Source organism: Protopterus annectens, chromosome 9.part0, assembly GCF_019279795.1.
Source record: "Protopterus annectens isolate FY-2018-M chromosome 9.part0, PAN1.0, whole genome shotgun sequence".
NCBI lineage: Eukaryota > Metazoa > Chordata > Ceratodontiformes > Protopteridae > Protopterus > Protopterus annectens.
Window position 1 is genome coordinate 825997259 of NC_056743.1, and position 21136 is coordinate 826018394.

The 21136-nt window shown below is 40.2% G+C and overlaps 1 protein-coding gene across 2 annotated transcripts in view; it reads left to right on the forward strand.

The window, feature by feature from the left end:
- The window catches only part of MCOLN1 (mucolipin TRP cation channel 1), a 640674-nt gene that overhangs the window by 485774 nt on the left and 133764 nt on the right, over positions 1-21136 (forward strand). For both annotated transcript variants that reach the window (XM_044083494.1, XM_044083493.1), the window contains exon 9: positions 3305-3457. In XM_044083494.1, coding sequence (XP_043939429.1) covers positions 3305-3457 — 153 coding nt within the window. The remainder of the gene's footprint in view (positions 1-3304; positions 3458-21136) is intronic.

Here is a 21136-nt window from a genome sequence, read left to right on the forward strand (position 1 = left end):
ATCTAATAGCAGCGCTTATCTCTCCTGATACTTTGGAAATCAATAAACGTGTTTTGTTAGAATGTAAATCGTTACGTGGATTTATTTTTGGATTACAAATGCTTAATTTCCCATCAAGACTGTCATTCAGAGGAGTGCATAAAAACAGAGATAACAATGTGTTTGGGCGTCGCTCTGGTAGTAGAAAGATAGTATTAGAAAGCTTTAGCCAGGCACCAACTGCTTTTTTCTTAATTTGCGACTGTCCTTTCACGTGAAGGTAAGCAGTAAAATGTCATAGTAGTAGATGATATTATGGTGGTTTGTTGGAAATTAGTTTGCATTGTTGTGCCATTGTTTTGCAGTTTCCATTGTCATTAAGTTGGGAACTTTTATCTTTGTACAGTACATTTTGATTTAATATTCAGCTCTCGGGATAAGTACCTAGTTTTATGACTTTTAATGTTGTTACTGTGTGGTGCCCTGTATATATTTTGTTTTTCTTGTATATGCAAAGTTTTAATTAATTAATACAGGTTGATAAAGTGTGTAGAATGTAGTCAGAAGCTGTGCTGATATGGAGTATATAGTTTGAATACTATAGATTTACAAAATTAGTCAACTGGGTGTTTTTTTTCAGTTGCATATTTGTGGTACACAATGGGCTAGGGCAGGAATAATTTACTCCATGTGCTCAAAAAGAGTGTAGAGTGCATTGCAATTCCCTGAGAATTTATAGCAGTGGTGTGTTTTGCATTCAGACACACAAGCTTAAACTGTAATCACTCATACTATCTCTCATCTTGCTAACACAAGAATTCTAGATGAATAATAGTGGGGGGGCAAGGATAGATTTAAAATATTGTTCTTATAAACTTAAAATGCTGTTAGAATGACAGGTTACTAGCACTTCATTTTATTTTTATAAAAGAAAGTTGCATTTTAATTTTATGCAAGTAGTTCAAAGTTTGATACAAGCTTAGAAGTTAATATAAATAAAACACTGTTGTTCTGGTTACATTTTGTGTTTAATATTTTGTCTGTTCTTCAATTTGCATTTGAATTCTGGTATCCCACAATTCCATCGGAGTGGGTGGGGTTACATAATTATACACGTAAATGTTATATTAATCGGCGTACAGATTTGTACCTATTTTTCATGGGCCTTTTCCAGATTTTTGATGTTTCCAGGTTGAGAGGTATGATTGAAGGTGCTACTGAGATCTCTGGTTTTAATTTTATTTTAAGGGAAATTATGATCTGACTTAATATATGAGGATGGTACATGAGTGATGGAGCACAACTCACCTGTATTATTGAAGATAAGGACAAGGATGTCGTTTCTCTAGTGTGCACTCTGACTAGTTGTTCCAGATAATTTTTTATCAGCAAAGTCCGGGAATCTCTGTGTTTGTGCACTAGTGATTGTCTGTGTTTTCCAGTCAATAGTTAGTCACCCAGGTAAATGGCAATGGGTTTAATGCTGAGTGACTCCAGTTTTTCTAAGTAGGTATTGTTGCTTTCTTGAGTCATAGAGGGAGTTCCATAACTGGCTATAATGTGGTGATGGACTTCAGAGGTGAGTTGGACATCAAGAACTTCTAAGCATCATGCTGTATAACCAGCCTAGGTATAAAACCCTTCTGGATAAACATTGATACATCTCCACCTTTTTTTTCTGTCCTGCATAGTAGCTGATCTGAATGTGTGGAAGGGATTATAACTATGCACAGCTGGAGTACTCTTCTCCAATTTAAACCATGGCTCATTCACTAAGCAAATGTCGGCATCCTCCAGGGTGAGGAAGGCTTCTTAGGAGTGCTGTTTTTTGTTAAGGCTGCTAACATTTATTAGTATTAACACCTTCATATTATTCTTTGCTCTTACTTTTATGTTGGTAGGTATTTTTGATTGACATTGCCTAAAAAGGCTTTATGAGGGTGGAGAATGTTTGGCAAGTGTCTGAAAACCTAGAGAGACAGGTAAAAACCATCCCAGGCAAAGCAGCGTGGTCTTTTGATCATGTCCTCCTAAGGTGACACATATTGTACCCCATTCAAATGACACCAAAAGCTAAGACAGTTATTGAAATTAATTATTTTTTGTTTACATTATGGTATCGTTGTTGGAGAAGGTAGAATGCTTCACAATGCTTGAGTCATACCTGCTTGGGACATAGAAAGCTCCATAATGTCTCACTTCATAGGTACGTCTCAAAAAGTTACTCCCATGTGTACAATGATGGAGTATTCATTAGATTTTATGGCAAGTAGCTCATGTAAGTGCAGTTTTAATGTTCACTACATCCTGAGGAAGAGCATGCTACTCTTCATTAACCTCCCATTCAGAAATGAAAGGTAGTGTGCTTTCCTTTTGTTTCATTTTTTTTTTCTCTCACGACCTATTTATTTTGCTTCCATTTTCTTGGTGACTATCAACCCTTCCCTGTATCTGTGCAGCTAACCTATTTGTTCCCACTGGAAGTGAAAGCCATACAGCACAGCTGACCTGTTTGTTCCCCAGGGTGGTGAAAGCCCTACAGCCCATTCATTTGTTCAAGATACAAGAGATGAGTAGCTGGGTGGTAGTCTTCAGCCTCCGTCGTTGATTCTAATATTACAATGGCAACCATGGTATGCACAGGTTAATACTTTCCCCACATAAGAGAAGCAAACAGACATTCCCCAGTCATTTCCGTCCTTCCTTTTCCCAGCTGTTTCACTGTTCGGGCCATTAGTCAGCCAGGTTGTGTGGGATGTGGTCAAGACTTTATCCCTCTATACCAGTGCACTTAGCAGATATCGCTTTTCTGCAGAAATAAAAAAACAAGAAACATAACATTTGTGGAATACTGAATTCCAGAACGACTAAAACATCTTATGCTTGGAGTAAGACACTGTGCTGAGATTACAGGAATCCAGAAAATGAGAGTGACTGAACAGAGCTTCATATTTTACACGCAACTCTGGGGGCTAGTTGCTCAATAGCACATTTGAAATCTGGTCTTAAGAGTTCATCAGCAGTTGTTTGTAGACTACAGTCTCTTATTATCTGCTAACACTGACACCAGGGAATTTAAGAAGTATTTCAGGCATCTGAAGTGTATCGCTAATGGCATATTTTTTTGGAGGGCTCAGAGTGGTAAGAGTGTTTGCAGAAATTATACTCCCTCAAGTATGCACTCGCATAAAAAGAGGATGACTACATAGGTGAGTTGCTTTATGTTGTTTATAAGTATTGGAAGCTGCCCTGTTAAAATGGTAACTATTTGCATTGCTGCGCTATTGTAGAGCTCTAAGCTTTGCCTCTTCTTCTTCTTCTTCAGGAATTTGTGAAGTATTTCCAGACTCGATATCCCACTCATAGACTCAGTATATCTGATCGTTGCGAGTTCTTGAACAGCTGGTACATTCTTCTCATTATTAGTGATATTTTTACTTTAGTGGGAACAATTATGAAAATTGAAATAGACTTTAAGGTAAGATCTTGTATTTATATGAAAAAATACATTAAGCATGTGTCAATATTACTTAATTTCAGGTGGAGAGTATAATAAAAATTGTACTGAGCATTGGTACTTCTGAAATTACATTTTTTAAGTATAGTAGATAACTGTATCACACTGTTTTGTGCTTTAACACATAAGATTAATTACTGAAGTGTCTGGTGTCTGATAACTTGCACTGTTATTGACAAAATGATCTGATAGTTATCCACTTCCCCCTGCCTTTTTTCCCCTGTACTGTTCTTCATGATTTTCAGTTCCAGGAATTTGCTTGCAGGATGTATGCAGATTTACACCAGTACTAGTTCTGTTTTAATTATTTTAGTTTCTGTTATGTTTGCAGTTGCACTGTGATTAGCCAAAGTAGCAGGAGCTGCATTCCAGTTCAAATTTGTACCTGCTTATAGCAGGATCCCTTTGCTACACATTTAAATTGAAAGTGTTTCAATGGTGTAAAACTCCACTCAGAAATAATACTCCATTTAAAGAATGAGTAAATTATGACAAAATATAGGAATTACTGTTAACCATTACGAGTTCCCCAGTAGCTGAAGACATCTGCACCACTCATTGCATTTTCATTGCAGCTGTTTACAAGGTTTATTTTTGCTTACTTATCTCCAGCAGCTGAGCATCGGCACACACTGACACCTCTTCTCATTCACTGGGCCTACATTCCCTTCTTGTGTCCCCTAGCCTAGCTGAGAGTAAAGGTCAGGCCTCTTTGGACATCACGGCGTCTGTGGACAACATCATACCTGCTGCTAAGAGTGTTTTTCATACAATTATTCCTACCATGCACATACCCTGATAAACATCCTGCAAGTCAGGCATGCATTGGACAGACTGCATCTGTCTGCTTCTGACTTCCATAAGGAGCCAACATTGGCAATCCACCCTACTCTCCCTCAAGAAGCATTCCGTGATTGTTTCTCTAACCTCTGCCAGGCAGCAACTCCTTTGTGTACCACAGGCATATGCCATCCCTCTTCCCAGGATGGGCACACCCATCCTCCCATGGCAATATTTCAGATGCCCAAGCTGCTAATAGAACCCAGTTGGCCTAGACTGTAGTTAGGGTTTTATCCAGAATCCATCCATCCATCCATAACCTTTTTTCCCATTTTTGTGCATGGGGTTGGGGTGTCACTTCATCATTGACAGTCATCTAGAGCCAAGGTTTACACCACTATGCCAAAATGCTGCCCCCTTTTTGGTGGTGTTTTTTGCTGCCACATGTACATTTTTGCAAAGAAGTTTGCTGTTACTTCATGATGAAAAGCCACCCTTTGCAGACAGTTACACTGAGTGATGCACAGATCTGTATTGAATGTGCACTTGCTGGCAGCGTACATTGCAGCTAAAACTTAATTTCCAGAGAGTATCGCCTTTGGTTCTGTGATAGGATCAAAAGCAGTCCCACCTCTTCATGTATTTGGCATTGCTTTTAGATGAGACATCAGGATTTATTGTAGCTTGCCCTGCTGTCTTTTTTACCCTTGCTTGTTGTCAGTCAGAGAGTTGAATGTAGATCATTTTACAGTACTGTTTACAATATGGAGCTACAAAACAACTTTGCTATTTAGCATTTCCTGTTGATGAGAAATACAAGTAGAAACAGTTTGTAGTGTAAGGCAGCATTCCCTAGGCAAAGTACAGGTGGACTACCATACTGCAAAACTTTAGTTTAATAAAAAGCTTGCTAATTTGGTGTTCACCCAGGGCTTATAGAAGATGTGTGGGATTGTTTAAGGGAGGTGTTTCCTCGTTGCTGTTGTATGCTTTTGTTGTAGCACATGTTCTTCTGTTGGTAATAAAGAAGCACTTTTATTTGGTATTTAATTTATTTCGCGTTAAACATAGTTATAGTGTCATTTGAGGGAAAAAATCTTCCCTTGCATTTTGTTTAGAGGTGTTTTGAGGTTATGGGATTACAGATGGTACTTACTGTCTTCACAAGTTTGATAAACATGATATTATTGCCAATCTTCGGATGCCGCCACCAGTTGTTTTTCCATAGCTTTCATCTTCACTTTGCTGTTGGAGGAGAACTGGATTATAGTAGGCTAACAACCATAAGAGCCTTTTTAAGCCTAGCCATGCATCCCAAATGTCTGACAAGTTGATAAGTGTAAGCAGTCGCTTAGGAGATGAAATATTTATAAGCAATGGCCTGGGAAATGAACCATTTACAGGCTGCCTGTGTCCTCTAGAGACATAGGTACCAAACCAGGGATGAATTTCATGTTCACCATCCAGTTGTCCAAGTTGCACTTGAATTGGGTTTGGGAGGAACTCTGCTTCACATGTATGGGGAGGAACCTGTTCCATTGACAGTGTAGTCTCTGGGATACATACCTATCTCTCCAGCGGGTCCTATTTATATCACAGGCAAGGTTTAAGTATTTAGAATATGTAATTCTGGTGCTTTTTGTTTTGCGGATATGTAGGAGGTCTATCAGAGACTTGTCTGATAATGCCCTGTATGCCAGGCATAGATCTCCACTCAACAGCCTGTTGGATACAGAATACAGGAATAGGGCCTTGTGGTGGTCTGTATAGGACATGTTAGTTATGCCCTGTACTCTTTTAGTGAGGAACCTTTGTGGATGTTCTAATTGTTGGGTATGCCTTTTTAGGTACATACCAAAGGGGGCATTGTATGATGGGTTTGATGACTGCTAAATACAGTGGAACAGTGGCTTCTTTGTACCTAGATGTCATGTACTCATTAGATGCCAATCACATTAAATTAACTTGGCCCCTAGCAGTTTGAAACTTTTCATATCTAGGAGTCAGACTTCAAAGAAACAACAATACTTAAATTATATTACTTAATTATTACATGTTGGTAGAGTGCGTTATGTACATTCTGTAACCTAATATCCGACAGATGTTTCAGAATTCTGTTCTTCAACTTACATAGGTAGGTACTGGGCTATTGGCCCAAGGGCCTAAGTAAGCCTTGCCAACAAGGTTCCCTGGCTTACGCCACCCAAGAAAGTTATCCTGTGCCCCTGATGAGCAGAGCCACAGAAGTGATCCCCGGGGTGTATTTCCTATTTCCCATCCACTCAAAATCTTGAAGAGTGTTAATGAGGAACTTTGCTTCACATAGATGGGTAGCTTGTTCCAGAGTATGGGAAGTCTCTGGGACAGGAATGTATCCCTCTAGCATGTCCTGTTTATTGTGGTGACAAAGTTTACGTCCCTAGTGCATGTAGCTCGAAGGGATTGGGATTTCTTTAGGTGTAACATGTCCAAAAACTCTGGGTTTGATATAGCTGTATATGTTAGGCAGAGATCACCTCGGAGTAGGTGATATGCTATGGAGTAAAGCTGGAGTTTTTTGAGACGGTCAGTGTAGGGCATCTGAAGCAACAGAAGTTGAAACAAACTAAGATGAATAAAACAAAATCCACGTCAGCAGAACCAGCAGCAAAGAGTCCAATATTAAGTGTTTTATTAACATCCACTTTTCGTTCAAGAAAACTGAACTTCTTCAGACAAACATCAAAAGGTAACAAAAGGCAGTCTACTTAACGCCAAATGTGTGATGAGACCTTGGGACCCAGGTGGATAGCAGTCTCTCCTTTGATAATCACATCGCCACAGTAGTCAGGAAATCCTACTACGTGACACACCTCATCACAAAAGGGTTCTCATCCAAGAAAAAAGAGATCATTGTTTCGTTCTACTCGACACTCATTAGACCCATTATAGAGTACAACTCCCCTTTTGGAATGTACCTCACAAGACATCTGCAGCAGGAACAAAATAAAATTAAAAAAAAAAAATAAAAAATTATCAATGAAAATGTGTCTAAACATAAAATGTTTAAAACCAAGAAAAAACGCAAAATTGAGAGAGACATTACAGAGTACCAAAATCATAGCGCTTACCCCCCACCACCATTGGGGCAAGTTGCTGCCTGGAGGCTGCAGTCCACAGGGGAGGAAGTAATTTTCAATCAAGATATTCAAGAATCAGAAGAGGGAGGGGAATTACAATCTGTTCGCAGAAGCGAACGGATTAGGAATAATGTGGCTAATAGCCATCACAATGGGCCCAACACTAACAATATTAATAATAACGCCCGACAGTTGGAAGAAGGAGTGAATGAAGCGGAAACCAACCAGGGTTTTCACAGGGACACTTCTACGAGGAATGCTATGTCGAACAACAACGCCAACTTTCAGAGAAGGAAGAGGGGCAACCAACGGAGGCGTTAGTAACGGCTCAAATCGATTGCCCTAGTGACTCAATTCCCATAGAGGGACCTACTATTCTGTGTAATTCTCATGGTGACTTTAAAATCTATAATTACACAGTTTTAACAATAGATGAAAGCATTGTTGACTTTTTTGCTAAAGGGTTGTCCTTTGTCCCTGATAGGAAATGTAACCTTGTGAACACTATAGTTGATTTAAAGCTTTTTGTTCGCAAGCTTAATCTTGTACATTTACTTGGGAACACTCCTTCACTGCTTAGCACTCATAGGGTTTCTAGCATTTTTAATCCACCACTTAATGGTACACTTAGCATTTTTGAAAAAGTCTGCGAATTAGATTTGCGGGCCATGACAAGCACACAACATCTTCCTTTTGGGGGGAAAAAACATGTTGGTAGCAATGTTAACAACAATGAACTGGCATTCATTCAATTACTTAATGACTGCCAAGTTCGGGTCATGGCGCCTGACAAGGGTGGCGGTTTGATCTTCATGGACAATTTTGTATATGAAAATAAGATGTTGGAATATCTAAATTCAGGTCCTTATTCACTTTCAAGCATCAATGAGGTTCATGTTGCTTATGTTAAAATCAAGAACATCTTGGATGACTTATTCTTAGAGGGAACAATAGACAATGACCTATTACAATATCTTATTATATTAGCTCCGAAGATCCCAACCCTTTTTGGCACTCCCAAAATACATAAAAATTTAGTAGACCCCCCTTTCAGGCCAATAATTGACGGAAGGGGTTCGATCACGTATGCTTGTGCCAAATTGGTGGACAGCATCCTCAAGCCCCTGTTGGAACAAGAGGCCCAAATTTGCAGGGACTCCTGGAGCTTTCTTGAAAATGTCAGCAAAATTCCATATGATCCATCTTTAATTTTTTTAGTTGTTGACATTAAGGACCTCTATAGTGTCATCCCACATAAATTAGGGGTACAGTGGACAGTTGATTTCATGCTCTGTAAGGGAGCATCTAACGATCAGATGTACTTGGTGGAAACACTATTAGACGTCATACTCACTAACAATTTTTTAGTTTTTAAAAACAACTATTATCTTCAAACCACCGGTATTGCTATGGGTTCACCGTGTGGATGCACTTTTGCTAATAGTGTTTTAGCATATTGGGAACAAGAGCTTCTTTTTCAGACTGCGTTACATCAAGAGAACGTCACTAGGTACACTAGGTACCAAGATGACATGTTTTTCTTATGGAAAGGCCCCTTAGAGCTCATCTCAGACTTTATTGTGAGTCTATCAGAAATGACACAGTTCCTTGAGTTTACTTACACCACTAACGTGGACGAAATATCCTTTCTTGATGTGAAAATAAGTAAGGATTATGAACTGAATAAATTCAAGTCAACCATATTTAGGAAAACTACATTTTCTAATACTTACTTATATTTCACCAGTTCCCATCCCACGCATCAGAAAAGAAGCGTGGTGAAGGGACAGTTTGTCCAGGCAGCTAGAATGGTGTCCGAGTCAAAAGATTTTTTGACCGAATGTGAAAACATTCAATCTTTGTTCCTTTTACGGGGATATCCTCGTGCCTTTGTAGAAGATATCAGCCAGGAAGTCATCCTCAAAAGGGAGTCTGGACATTTTCAACTATTACTCAGAGGAGGAAATATGGTTGGCAGGATTCAAAACAATAACAATAATAATTGTATGACTAACTTTAATATTAGGTTTCTTTTTACCTACTGTATGGACTTCCAGGCTATCAAGAACATCATTCTTAAAAACTGGAGAGTGCTCATGGATGATCAACAACTCATTAAATCAGTAGGGGACAGACCTAAGTTTACTTACAAGCGGGGTCAGAATTTAAAAGACCTCTTAGAACAAACTAGAGTTAAATCAAAAAAGAGATCAGGAATGAGTAAGTGTGGCACCTGTCAATATTGTAAACACATTTTAGCTTGCACCACTATTAACATGGCTGGGAAAGAATATCATATGAATGGTTTATTTAATTGCAATTCTAAAGGAGTGGTCTATGCGGCCCTGTGTAGAAAGTGTCCTGCTTTTTACATCGGTAAGACCGATAGACCACTCAAGAAAAGAATGTATGAACATCTTTATGCCATCGAAAATGGAGATCTGAATAATTCACTGGCTAAACACATTTGTCAGAATTGAGATCATTATTTTCATTTTGTAGTGTTACAACAAGTACAACCCCATTTTAGAGGGGGTCCTTGGCAGTTACAACTTGAACAACAGGAGGTTTTTTGGCAAATTCACACTGCTTCCTATACTGCCCCAGGATTGAATGAAATATTGTCCATCAAATGCATCCTGAAGTTAAAGGCTTTAAAAAAATAAATATTTTTATATTTATCTCTATTTTCATTTTATGTCATTTCTTTTTTAATTTAATTTTTAATTGTGGTTGGAGCCTTTATGGGTTTAACCACAATTTTGGTTATAATTATAACAATTTTTACAAATATTCCTCATGTTTTGCTTGCTTGCATGTTAGTTTTAAAGTAAAGTATTGCCATGTACTAAGAACAGTTCTTTACATCAAATTTATGCATATTTACATAACTTATTATAAAAAAAGATATTATATTATGCTTAAGATAAATTATAGGTGGATTCTTTTAAGTGAATTTTTAATTGTTCAGTAATAGTTATGATGTCATGATTGAGTGGGGTATTTAATCATGGTGACTGGCTTTTCATTTTTGTATTATTTTGTCTGAGGAAGATGGGGAGAATCTCTCTACCGAAAGCACTAAGACATTAAAAGGTTATGATTTGAGCCTGTTTTGCCTGTGCCTCAGTATTTCGTTTTTCCACATTTTTTGGTTAAAACCAAGAAAAACGAAACATAATAAATGGAACCAATTTAATAACGAAAAATAAGAAGTAAAACATAAAAGAATACTAAGTCATAAATGAAAAATAAAAATAAAAAATAATAAAGGTACCTCTGCATACTTCTGAGTTTCAAAATGCAAGCATTGATAATTTTTTATTTTATTTTGGTTAGTTGTTTGATATTAAAACACAATCTGTAAAGATCTGACTTTTGTATGCAGTAGCTCTTTAAGAAGCTTTGAGATCAACTTTTTCCCACATATTGATGCCAGCGAGTTTTAACCAGTTGGTTGTCCATTCAAATGTACCATGTGTTGTTAATTGTGTATTTAAGGAGTTTTTTTACATTTGTTACCTTTTGATGTTTGTCTGAAGAAGTTCAGTGTAGGGCATCTGTTTGAGGCCAGTAATTCTTTTTGTGAGGTACTTCTGTGGCCTTTCCAGCTGCTGCAGATGTCTTGTGAGGTACATTCCAAAAGGGGAGTTGTACTCTATAATGGGTCTAATGAGTGTCGAGTAGAACGGAACAATGACCTCTTTTTTCTTGGATGAGAACCCTTTTGTGATGAGGTGTGTCACGTAGAAGGATTTCCTGACTACTGTGGCAATGTGATTATCAAAGGAGAGACTGCTATCCACCTGGGTCCCAAGGTCTCTTATCACACATTTGGCGTTAAGTAGACTGCCTTTTATGTGGTAGTTCATGGGTACAGAGTTTTTACCAAAGGGGATGACAGTGCACTTTTTTGCTTTGAGCTTGAGGCCATGGCTGTGACACCAGTCATCTGTCTCAGTGATGCCCTTCTATAGGATGTCCACATCATTTGGGGAATCGAATATGGTTCCTAGTTTGCAGTCATCTGCGAACTTCTGTAGCCAAAGGCCTTCTGTGTTAGCCTGTAGTTCACAGAAGTAGATACCAAACAGGAGAGGTCCCAGGACTGAACCCTGTGGTACTCCACTTGTCACTGGTGTGAAGTCAGATTTGGAGTCTGCAACTTTTATAGTGTGAGTTCTGTCAGTGAGCCAGATGGCAACCCATCTTGTGACGTAGGGATTTATACTTAATTTAGTGAGTTTAGCTATAATTCCAGAATGGGGGATGGTGTCGAAAGCCTTGGCGAGGTCAAGATAGGCTGTGTGAACCACCTTACCCTCGTCTAAGGCTTTGGTGACTGCCTCAAAGAAGTTGATCAGGTTCAGGAGGCATGATCTGCCTTTCACAAACCCGAACTGGGTGGGACCCAGAGTTTGGAGGTTACCAATGTCTTTGTTTATGAGTTCCATGATGATACGTTCCATGGCCTTACAGACCAGGCTCATCAGACTAAATAGCACGATAGTTCCCGGGATCGATGGTGGCTCCCCCTTTGTGGAGTGGGATAACTGTTGCTGTAAGCCATTCAGTGGGCACAAAGCCTGATGTGAGGCTATGATTGAACATGGTGGTTAAGTGGGGAGCCAGTTCGTTCTGAAGTTCGTGTAAAACGCAGCCTGGGATGTTGTCCGGTCCTATGGATGCTGTGTTTTTGGCTTTAGAGAGTGCTGCTTTTACCTGTGTAGTTGTGATTACAGGGACTTTGCATTCTTCCTGTATAGATATGGGCCCTTTAGGGGGTGAGAGGGAGGTAAAGTTAGCACTGAACCTATCTGCCAGGATGTTGGCAGTATCAGCTGTTTCTGTAATTTTTGTGCCGTTGTGCTGTAATGCAGAGCAGATCTGGGTGTTGCCATTGAGATTTTTGACATAGCTGTAGAATGCTTTGTTGTTGTTCCTAGAATCAGTGGCGATTTTGTTTTTGTAGCTAGCTTTGGAGGATCTTATAAGGGATTTCAGCTTCTTACTGAGGCTGACCAGGGAGCTCCTCCACTCATGGGATTTTGCTGTCTTTTGCAACATTTTCTTCCTTTTGTTGCAGAATTTGTTTATGGCAGGGGACCAGCAGATTGGCTTCCTTTATTTGGAGGATAGCGTCTTGGTTCTGTTTGGGATAGCACAATCCATGCACTCGTGTAAGTGCTTTATTGAGTGCATTTTGTGTAGGATTCAGCAGTCGTAACTGTATTGTCCATCTGCATGAGTGTCATGAAGTTCGCCACTTCTGTCTTTAAGAACCATGAAGATGGCTTTGGAGAATTTTTTTACCATGGTTTCCTTAATGGGGGGTGGGAGCGGAATGTGGATATCTAGGGTGATTAGCTTAGGGTCGGATGTGACCAATGAGAAGTTGACTTCAGGTATGGAACACCGGTCACTCATGTTGATAATGACTAGGTGTAGAATTTGTTGCTCCAGGTGGGGGTGTGGATAAGTTGATCCAGGGCATTGGAATTTATGAATTCCAGAAAGCGTTAAGTGAAGGAGTTGGTACATGAGTAGTTTTCCCAGTTAATGGTGGGGTAGTTGAAATTTCCCATTATTAGGATGTTTGGTTGAACCCTAATATTTTCCAGTACATCAAGAAATGAGCAGTGGGAATCCTGGGGCATGGTGGGGGATCTGTAGCAAGCTACAATTTGGATTGCAGTTTTGCTCAGAGTTAGTTGCACTTAGATAACCTTGGAAGCATTATGCTGAGCAGCTAGCCTGGAGGTGTGGATATCCTTAATGAATATGGACACACCTCCGCCTTTGGTGTTCCGGTCTAGGTTAGGTGGCCGAAATGTGTGGTATGAGTTATAGCCTGGTAATGCAGGGGTGCTCTCTGGAGCCTTGAACCAGGTCTCGGTCATTGCACAGATATTGATGTTCTCCATTTAAGGAGTGCTTCGAGGGAGTGCATTTTGAGATTTAGACTTCTAGCATTGAGTAGCATTACCTCAGTTTTTGCTTGCCTGTTCCTTTTATGGTGGTGAATTTGTCATTTGAACCTTGCCTAAAAAAGGCACTATAGGGGCGGCAAGAGTCTTAGTCTCAGTGTCTGGAATCCCAGGGGTGACAGGTGCAGGCCATCTCTGGCAAAGCATCTTGGTCTGTCGACCATGTCGTCCCAGGCAGACAGATACTGGGATCCCCTTAGAATGACACCAGAAGCTTAGCCAATTGTTGAAGTCAATCATTTTGTCCTTGTACTGCGATATCATTCTGGGCGATGGCAGGATGCTAGTCAGGGCTAGCGTCATACCTGCCTGGGCTACAAGATCGGAGAGCTCTTCCATGTCTCTTTTCATGTAGTCCAGGGAGGTATGTCTCAGGTCATTCACACCAACATAGACAATGACAGAGCCATATTTGTATTGGTTATGGAGTAACCTGAGTGTGTGGGTTATGTGGCGGATCCTGGCAGCTGACAGTAACCTTCTCCTTGTTTAACCTGGTGAGTGGGACATCAGTGTGCCTGACTATGGAGTCACCTATGACTGTTGTGTTTGGTACGTTGTTTTGCCTTATGGGCTGTGGTTGAGTGGCACACTGAGTCTGTGGGCTATATGTCATTTGGGTTGTGTTGGGGGGGTGGAGGTTGCTTACGTTTCTGCTTTGGAGGTCTCTGTTGCTTGAGCAGATTATTATTGAGAGCCTCTGCGAATGTTTTTGTGTTTCTATGTGTGGATTTTGGTGGTGTATGTTTAGTGGGACTGTGTGATGAGTGTGATGTGGGTGCAAGTGTTAACCTTCTCCTCTTGACTGTCACGTTCTGTCTTAGTTGGAGAGAGCTTTACCTCCAGTTTGGCTAGATAAGTGCATCTCTCACAGGTTGTAGTGTTGGGTGGTAGGAGGAGAGGGTTGTCTGTGTACATGAGGCAATTGCTGCATTGCTCCAAGATGCCCAGATTCATCAGATAGGAGAGAACACTGGGAGCTGACCCTTGGACATTCCTGAATAAAAAAACTATTTTCCTCTAGACAGTGAGGAAAGTGAGTACAAGAGCTGTTTTTTCTCCAAGCAAGTGAGGAAAGTACAAAAACTGTTTTCCTGTAGGTAATGAGGAAGGTTGAGTGCTGTAGTAATTTGTAGCTTATTTAGTGCTTACAACAAGTTCTGAACACGAATAAGCAAATTCAAGTGCTAAAACTAAGAATATGCATCTGAACTAGACTAGTTACAGGAAAGAAACAAGTGCAAATGCTGGCTTTTAAATCAGAAAGCTGAGAGAGATGGAAAAACTGCCCAAGCGGCCAATAACTACAATTTTTGGGTCAGAAGCACTCCTTATGTGGTAGATAGGCTACCTAGTGCTTGCCACTCCCATTGATAAGCTAAAAGGCTTCCCTCCAACACAGAAAGGCTTGGGGGCCTCAGGAACTTACAAACAGTCCTGGATACAGCAAGTCTGTATCTGGACTAGACTAGTTACAGGAAAGACAGGAAACAAGTGTAAATTGTTTTTTGTTACAGTTAAGCAGAACAGTTTTTTTTTGTTTTTTTTTTTGTAAAGGAAAGGGAGAGAGCAGAAGCAGAACATAATTCAAGGTTAGGAAACTAAGTAGATTGGCCTTCTCAAATGTTATCTCTGTATTCGGTAGAATGAGCTAATGACACTAGACTGGGAGGAGTGTCCCAGATCAAATTTACAGTAGGGGCGGGCAACTGCAAAGCCACCAAGTATAACATCAAGACACTAACAGGGAGGGATTGTGGGGGAACAATACTAAAGCTACTAGCCTACACTCTTTAGACAGTAAATACTGCAGTTCATTTTCCCTACATAGAAAGAAGTACATTGCTGACAGGAAGCCAAATAAACCACATTTCTTGTTCTGCAATCTGCGTAAATATTGACTTTTTCACTTTGACTGTTTTTGGGCAGTGGACTTTAAGTGGAAGACTATTTTCTTGTTTAACAATCTCGCATTTGACCGTCATGTAGCGTCAGTGGTCAGAAAAACCTTTTACTTGGTTCATCTCATAAGTAAAGGGATTGCAACATGAAAAAAAGAGGTTATTACCTCTCTGTACTCCTCCCTCATTCGGCCAATAATTGAGTATAATGCCCTGTTTGGTATGTACCTCTCCAAACACCTGCACCAACTGGAAAGGACAGAGAAATACCCCACAAAGAGAATTCATGGCCTCTAACACCTGTCCTATGTGGACAGGCTCAAATCACTGTCACTCTACTCAGTATCATAAGATTGCCAAGTGGTGATCTGTGTCTCACATACAAAGCAGTCTCAGACCCTGCTCTACTAGAGATGCTCCATATCCGTAAGTCTAACTTCTCGCGCATTATCCGATCGAAAGGCCTAAATCTAGTATGCGACATTAACAGAACTTGTTGGAGAGACAGACTTGTCTCCCAGAGGCTGCCCCGTCACTGGAATAGACTCCCCATGCATGTCAAACCAAGTATGCTGCTGACCCTCTTCGAGCGCAACCTTGATGAGTGGATGTGAAACCACAAATTTGTCCCAGGGTTCTACCTGTGTTCCTCATTGACACTGGTGACAGGTGCTGATTGAGGTTTCCTTTTTGAGGATAAACTTTTGGCTAGGCTTGTAAGGGCCCCAGGGCCTAGTAATCTCCTATGATCCTGAAGGTTCCCACCTTTCACATTCTTTCCTCGAACACTCTACTTCGCCTCATCCTTCCTCAGGCCTACATGGTGTCTCTAGATGTCAAGGAAGCTTACCTCCACATTCCTATTAATCTCCGGTTCAGGAATTATCTTCACTTTGTTATTGCATCCTCACATTTTCAATTTTTGCCTTCCGTTTTGGACTGTCTACAGCTCCGAGTGTCTTCACAAAATACTTGACTCCTGTCATAGCCTTTTGCAGACTAAGGGGTATTCAGATTTTCCTGTACCTGGATATCTTCTTCTCCAGGTTCATTCTCCAGACACCCTTCAAGAGAATCTTTTTCTTACGGTGTGTATGCTGGAGGGTCTTGGTTCACTGTCAGCTGTCAAAAATCTACCCTGCTTCCTTCACAATACCATTTTTTTCCAGGATGCAGAATACAAACAGACAGCATGTTGGCTTCCTTACCTCCACAGAAGGTTCGCTCTGTAAATGCCTACTTCCAGGCCCTCATGCCTCTTCATTCCCTGACTGCCAGCGAGTTTCTCTGCCTCCTGGGATTTATGGAATCCACTGTACCCATGCTACCTCTCACTAAGCTGCACACAAGGAAATTCCAGTGGTATTTCAGGTCAGTATGGATGCAACACGCTCATCTATTGAAGTTTTGATATTCCCCTTCTTCCCTGCTTGAAAAAGGAACATAACTGGTGGATTCAGCAGATTTCCTTGAATCCAGGCCTACCCTTACAGCCACCCCTTCCCACTCAGGAGCTGTTTACAGATGCTTCAGACTTGGGATGGGGAGCAACCCTGGCACTCTGGAAGGTTCAAGATGTGTGGTCTCCCTCCCAAAAGAGGGAACACACAAACATAAAAGAGATGAGAGCCCTAATTTTCTCTCTGCACATTTTCAAATCTCTTCTTCTTTCAGGTATCCTAAAGTGGTTCACAGACAGCAGCATAGTCCTTTGGTATGTCAACAAGCAAGGCGGGACCAAGTCTTTTCTCCTGTGCAGGCTGGCTGTCCAAGCGTGGGAATTAGCCTGCGAGTCAACTCATCCTCCAAGCAGTCTATATTCCTTCCACTCAAAAAGTTGTGGCAGACACTTTAAGCAGGTCTGTGACTCAGTCCCATGAATGGATGTTACACACGGATGTGTTTCTAGGCATTGTCCATCCGTGGGGTACATCCTGCAACTGAATCTGTGGATGTTAGGGTTTTGATCCCTTTCAGACACCTTTTCTCTGAGGACATGCTGCAAGTTCTGCAGGAGACCAGAAAATCTAATACTAGGAAATCCTGTATTTCCAAATGGAAAAGATTTTCCATCTAGTGTCTTTCAAAAGAACTACAACCACTGCTGGTGATGATTCTGTCTTACCTGTGTGAATTATTTAAGAGTGGATTGTCATACTTTTCAGTAAAAGCTCATCTTTCAGAAATCTCTGCCTATCTGCGTATGATTCCTCCCTTGGCTTCAAGGTTGGAAGTTAAACTTTTCCTGAAAGGTGTTCATATCAGACCACCAAGGAAATCAGTTCCTCCGCCTTGGGATCTAAATTTTGTTGTAGAGAAATTTACTTTAGCCGCTTTTTAACCAGCAGTTTTTTCTTCTTTACAGCATTGCACTTGGAAAACAGTTCTTGTGGCCATCACCTCGGCCAGAAGGGTCTCAGAACTTCAGACACTAATGGCCTCTTCCCCCTTTACTGTTTTCCACAAGGATAGGGTCTTGTTACACACAAATCCATTCTTTATGTCCAAGGTGGTGAATGAGTTGTCACTTAATCAGTCCATTAATCTGCCCACCTTTTTCCCATCTCCACAATCGTCTAGTGAGAGGATTTTACACACCTTGAATGTGCATAGACAACTGAGATTTTATTTAAACAAAACCAAGGTTATTAGGAAATCTGATCATCTTTTTATTTCCGATCATCCTAGGGCCCTGGACAGTCCTGTTTCCAAGTAGACTATCTCCACTTGGATTTCCAAAACCATTTCCTTTTGCTGTGTATCTCATGGGAAAACTCTTGCTTCCCCAGTAAAGGCACGCTCCACTAGAGCTGTGTCCTCTTCTGGTACTTTCTTCAAAGGTCTAGACATCTCCTCCATATTAGAAGCAGCTATCTGGTCCTGTGTGCACACTTTCACAAAACATTATACATTGGATGGAAATTCCATGTCTAGAGCTGGTTTTGCAAGGGGAATTCTGTCGGGGTTTGTAGAGGGTCCTACTGCCCCTCTGCCCAATTCTTCTTCTGCATGAGCTTTGGTATTCTCCTCCATGTTATGAATATTGCAACATATGAATAGAAGGACATAGAATAGTTATGTAAAATCTTACCATAACCATAGATGTCCTTCTCTTCTGTATGTTGCATTATCCCCCAACCTCCGCCTTCCTCCTGATGCTTGCCTGTATGCTGGTTGTGTGTTTCCTTACCTTTTTTAGGCTGATGTTCTTCCTGGGGCATTCATTTCTGAGGCGTGGTGCATGCCAATGCCTGCTTTATACCCCGACGTAGGACTGGATCTACGTGCAACGTTGCACGTACCCTACAGTAGCTTTAGACTTTTGTATACTGGCCGGACCTACAAGTCAGGCGGCAGCAGACTCCCTCCTGTTATGAGTACTGAAGCATCTAGAACAGAAGAACATCTATGATTATGGTAAGATTTTATACAACTATTCCTTTTCACCAGTTTTGAGAAATGGATATAATTTTTCTATCCAAAATTGTGCTAGACAAGATTCTTTTGTTAGTCTTTCCAGTATGTATTTCTTTGGATGCCAGTGGTAGTAAAAAACAAATAATATCTAATCGGAAAATAGTAATTGGAAATCCAGATTTATTTAATATTCTTGGGGACAAGCCCTGTTTTATTTACAAAAAGACATTCAACATCAAATCAGTTATTGAAAGTAGAAGAAATAGGTTAGTAGATTTTACATAAATTATAAGGGGCTTTTCGATGTAATGAATACAAATATTGTAGGTACATCAACAAAGGATCTAGTATTTTTATTAAACATATAAATAAACAAATTTGGGCAAGTGGCAGATTCACTTGTAATTTAAAGGGAGTAGTGTATTTGGCTTCATGGGAATCTTGTGCTAGTTTCTATTTAAGTAAGAGTATTAGAAAGCTCTCAAAGGATTTTCAAGCATTTATTAGCAATTAAAAAAAGATTTTAACAGTGCTTTAGTCAAACACACAAATGTGTATACATTTTTTAAAAACCTTTCATTCTTTATTTTAGACGAAGTATCTTTAGAGCCACTAGAGGGTATATTAAGATTCTAAGGATCAGAAATTAACAAAAAGGTTTTGGATATAAGTGCATATTTACATTAGATATTAATTACATAAGAACTTTTTTGTTGTTGTTTTTATGTGAAATAAATTATTGTGGTAATGTCAGTTATGACGTTCATCACATGATTTGGACAAAACTTATTTAAACTTTGTTGTTAGATGATAAAGTTGTTCTGTGGAAGTTCTGGTGTACAGTTAAACAAACAAAAGCACTTCTGTAAATATTGTGCAAGTGTTATTTCTTCTGATATTTTTGAGTTTAATTCAATAAAGCTGATCTTGTTTAAAAAAATGATGTGAAGACTTTGTCACTAAGGATGCTAAAGTAGTTTTGCAACAGTCCTTATTGTAAAGTTAGATAATTTAATAGCCAGTGCCCTCATAGTCTGGAATACTGTCTGCATCCTTCTGTATAAGTTGGTGAATTTTAGATTGTTGAATGTTTTTGTTGAGTTGCAGTGGTATTGTTTAAGTGTGTATGTTTGTGGATTGAGTGATGACTAAAGCATGTGGCAGTCTTAATTAGCCAATGGCTGTCTTAGATGGCCTGTTACGCATTGTTTAGCTGATGCTTTGGGAGCCACTCCCACGTTTTCCTCTCATGAGACCTCTGCTTTATTGGATCATAGGGTGTTGTTAGGCTAACAACCTTAGAGTCTTTTTCAGCCTAACCATTCGTGCCCCAGTTTTCCGAATTGTCAATCCCCACAGGCTAGAATGGCTTTGGTATACTTAAGGCATCTAAAAACTGTCCTTGTCTGTAAGGGCTACAGGTGACAAGCTTGGGGGGGGGGGTGAATTTGAGATTTTCCCATCCATTGGTCCAAATTGTATTTGAATAAGCTTAGGGAAGATCCCTGTTTCACACGAATGGGGGAGTCTGTTCCAGAGAAGGGATGACACCTGAAACTCATACCTGTCTATCTGACATGTTTTGTTTATGTCACAGACAAGGTTTAATCCTTAGAAGGAGTAATTCTAGTGCTGTTTGTTTTGGAAATGTGTAGCAGGTCCATTAAAGCCGGATCAGCGAATGCCTTGTAGGTTAGGCATAGATTGCCCCTTAGTAGCCTGTAGGAAACTGAATGCAGGGTCAGGGCTTTGAGGGTGGTCCACACAGGACATATTATTTGCACCCTCTATTCTTTTAGTGAGGCACCTCTGTGGCCATTCCAGCTGTTGCAGATGCCTGATCAAGTGCAAGCCGAAGGGTGCATTGTACTCGATTAGTGGTCTAATGAGGACTGAATATAGTCAGAATGTAATCGCCTTAGATCTGGGTACCATGCCCTTACTTATAAGTTGTGCCACATAGAAGGATTTTCTCACTTCCGTGAATGCATGGTGATCAAAGTTCAGGTTACCTTCAATCTGATTCCAAGTCCCTTACCACTGGGTCATAGGTCAGTGTTGTACTTTTCAGGGGTAGTCTCCTTCCCAAAGGATATAATTATGCATTTTTGCATTGAATTTTGTACCATAGTTCTGGCATCAGTTACTTGTCTGTGTCAGACCTTCCTGGAAGATATTTACATCTTTGGGGGAGTCCGTGATTGCACCCAGCTTGCTGTCATCAGTAAATTTGTTCATCCAAAGGTCCTCTACATTTGCCTTGACTTCAGTACCATGTAGTGTAGTGTCAGTTGGTTACTGGTTTTCCCTGTTAACATAATAGGGACCCCTCGCCCTTGTGTAATGGCCTCGCTGGTCATATCAGATTACAAAGTGGTAACTCTTGAAATAAATATAAAGGCCGAACCCCCAGCAAACTCCAGAACCTTTAAGAAT